General features: G+C 36.4%; 1 protein-coding gene across 1 annotated transcript; it reads right to left on the bottom strand.

The window, feature by feature from the left end:
• Nucleotides 1-714: 714 nt before the first annotated feature.
• On the bottom strand, nucleotides 715-1,857 carry LOC140150228 (probable G-protein coupled receptor No18). The gene has a single exon (XM_072172234.1). It carries the CDS (start codon nucleotides 1,855-1,857, stop codon nucleotides 715-717), a length of 1,143 nt encoding a protein of 380 aa, XP_072028335.1.
• Nucleotides 1,858-3,541: the final 1,684 nt, after the last annotated feature.

The raw sequence follows: 3,541 nt of genomic DNA on the forward strand, positions 1-3,541 counted from the left end.
ATGTACAAACAAATTCTTCCCGATTAATAAATACATTTAGCAAAAATATGTGGATATCAACTGAAAAATGTCATAAAAAGAGAATGCTAGGATTACGAAATACTCTTTTAACTTATTCCGTGTTTTTCACCACGGTCTATGACATTAGTTGCTTGGCGAATACCGTCTGTGACATCAGTTCCTTGGCGGATACCATCTATGACTTCAGTTCCTTGGCGTACCGTCTATGCATGTAGGAACATTTAGAATGAAAATAATTGTCGACATCTGGAAACATTTTGCATGGAGAATTTGTCGACATCCCGAAATAGCATGAATAATGCAGTCGTCGACTATTAGAAAGACATTTAACATGCCGAATTTAGCAACGTCAGGAAATATTTGACATTCATTTGTCGGCCTCTGGTAGCAGTTTAGTTTACATCGTCGTTGGACAGGAAAAATATATGTGTCCTTTGCCCTTGAACATGTTTAAAGCAAAACCTCCTGTGTAACCTGTTGGCAATTTTGCTTTAAACATGTTCAGGGGCCAAAGACACATAGGAGGTTTCCTGCCCAACGATGCTAAGTACATTCTTTAAAATCTGGAATATGCAGTATGAAAGTCAACAAGTCATTGTATCAATGTATTATTGGTTGCATTTAAAAGCCGTTGTGATTGTTTCTTGTTCCAGCTTTGCAATTAAATTAGTTTCCTTATGTTCAAAGAGATAGCTACAGGATTGGATTAATTCCTCTCGAAAAGAATCTCTTTGCGATACCCGTAGGTTCTGGTATGTTTTGATACTGGCATTTGATCATCGCACTCAGAACTATCTTAAAGTGCGGATGACGACGGGCGTATATGACAGGGTTGACGCATGAATTCATTAGTGCTAATAATATAGCATACAAATGAAACGAATCGCTCCTAGGAAAAATGATGAGGAAACTATAAGGCAAAAAACACACAAAGAAAACAACAACCACAAGCAACAGATTCTTTGTAACTTGAAGATCTTTATAATTCTCCCTCCTGCGAATTGGCTGACCTGAGGGGTCAGGCTGAGAGATCGAATTCTCTGCAGTAGTTGATCTTTGTCGATCTTGTCTTTCAGTGTCATTGCCCGATGTTGAAGCTTGCATGACTATACCTTGAACTTCACGGCGTCGTTTTCCTTTAAAATGTTGTCTCACGTGTTTGAGAACAAAAATATAGCTCAGAACAACTACAACGAGGACAATAAAAATTAATAACACATCGGAAAGTATAAACAGAAGCTCGTCTTCAGGTTGCTGTCCAAAATGACAACAAATGAAGTATTTCCTATTGTACCCAAAACCAACGATTTTAGTAAGTGAAAGCAACAATGACAACAAATTTGGGCATATCCACGTGAAAATCACCATGAGTCCTATGTTTACAGGCGAGTATATCCTTTGATAGGTTCTATATGGTTTTGTAATAAGTATATATCTATTAAGTGAAATTGCTGCTAAATTTGATAGACTGGTTCCAATGCAGACGAAAATAACAAAACTAGTCATCGTGCACAGCCATTTTGCGTTGGGCAGGGGCCACCCATCAGAGCTGAGCAAAGCGACTACATCCCAAATTAAAAATAAACTCGTGAGTAAATCTGCAGTTGCAAGACTTACAACGAAGACATTTGGCGGTGTGTGTAGTTTTCGTGACAGTAAAACAGCAATGATTACCAAAGAGTTTCCTATTGATCCAAATATGCAAATAATTGAACAAATTACTGCCGCGACAACTCTCTCAGCGTAAGAATACAAATCTTCATTAGAAGCGATGACAACAGTTTCATTATCCGATGCCGAAGATGAGTTGCCAATACTAAACATAGCTGCATCCATGTTGAAGAGCTTTGAAGGTTAAAATGTCGTTATTTAAGTCAGACAGTTCTGCTTGCATTTCCACACCTATATCGTGGAAGATTGTTTATTGGCAGTCAAAACACCTCTCTAGAAAGAAACGATGCTTGCTTTTATCTAGTCTTTCATTCAACTGTGCTTTCAAGCCAACAAATTTAATGTATTTTCTCTTGATGCATCTTGTGACATCATAATTTGCCTGATTGAATCCGATATTGTAATGCTATTAGGATGATTATTGCAGCGATATTCATTCCAATATGCTTTATTCCATTCACGGTGTCAGGAAAAAGTCTTGATATTTTTTTCCTCGTAAACTAATGGCGTCGTGAGACAAATCATAGTGTGCCTGATGTGTAAAAACACAGGGTTGTCCGGTTTTTTTAAAAGTCATTTTGATTTTTTGCAACATTATTTTATTGGCTATATGTTCTAAAAACTGATTGCGCACACTTATATTACAGTTCAATAATTATATTATTAATCTTCGTCTAACAAAAGAGGCGGTAGATACATGTCCTGTAGCCGTAAAAACGTTCAACCCAACAACCAAATGGCTCCACGTAATACTGTCCTACCATCCTTTGCGCTGTTTAAGCGAACACAATTTGACTTTTTTGTCCTATTTCCATGTCTCTATTTATATTTTTCTTTCCTTATTTCTCCGTCTTTCTTTCTCTCACTCCCCCCCCCCCACACACACACATTCTTTACGTTTCGCCTCTTTTCTCTCTCATCATACCTTTACTGCTGTCAAAATCTAATCCAAAAACATCTCCCACATGCACACAGTTCAAACACTAAACTTTTTTTTTGACAGGTCTGCAAGCAAACTCTAATACCCAAACTCATTCTTTAACATTTTAAAATTCAGAAAAAAATCAAATTAGGACAACGGGACTGATTTTGTTTATGTTTTTTCTGATATATATGAACTCTACCGACTATACATCTTTCTATCAGCTGAAATAATTTTGCATGGTATCATCAAGAGTCAACGCGATTATTTAGGAAGATGGTAATTATTAAAAAATTGAGATTTTGGTATTACATTAATGTCCATAACATTTCACTATTCTTGTACATGTATATACAACGCCGTAGCAACCAAGCACATACACCAACATTTGTGGAGCGGAAGTTCTAGTGCTATGCTCTTTCCAAAACAACATGTGAACTTTTTGCATCTCTCAAAAGAAAAGTATAAATTTTAGTGTAAAACAGTGAAACTTCTCACAAACCTCAATTAAAAACGCACTTTATCGCTAGTTGCATTGCAAGAGAGTATAGGGTGCAGGTGTGAAAGATGAAATATCATGGTATGTACACAAAAAAATCGAGTACTTTATACAAATATTTTTCTTGCACATTTCGTCTTCTACCGAAAGTTTGCATTTGCTGACATTTGCCTTTGGTTGCTTTGCCGCACAAGTATCAAATAGTTTCACAAAATTATCCTCCTCTTTTACAGGGTGACAAAGCATTTAAGGATCGTCTCATCACCACGTTTCTCTTTATACCAAATCTTTTTACTAAATCATGTAGACGTTGGAGGTATATATTTTTCTCACAAATAATAATCGTAGTTAAGAATTACACTTTCGTACTCAGGTTCGACGTTTGAGATTGCTTGAAACTCTTTCATTGGTCAATTGATATGTACAAG

Source organism: Amphiura filiformis, chromosome 4, assembly GCF_039555335.1.
Source record: "Amphiura filiformis chromosome 4, Afil_fr2py, whole genome shotgun sequence".
Lineage (NCBI taxonomy): Eukaryota > Metazoa > Echinodermata > Ophiuroidea > Amphilepidida > Amphiuridae > Amphiura > Amphiura filiformis.

Coding starts and splice junctions, on each gene's coding strand:
- LOC140150228 (XM_072172234.1), bottom strand. CDS start 1,857: ATGGATGCAGCTATGTTTAGTATTGGCAACTCATCTTCGGCATCGGAT.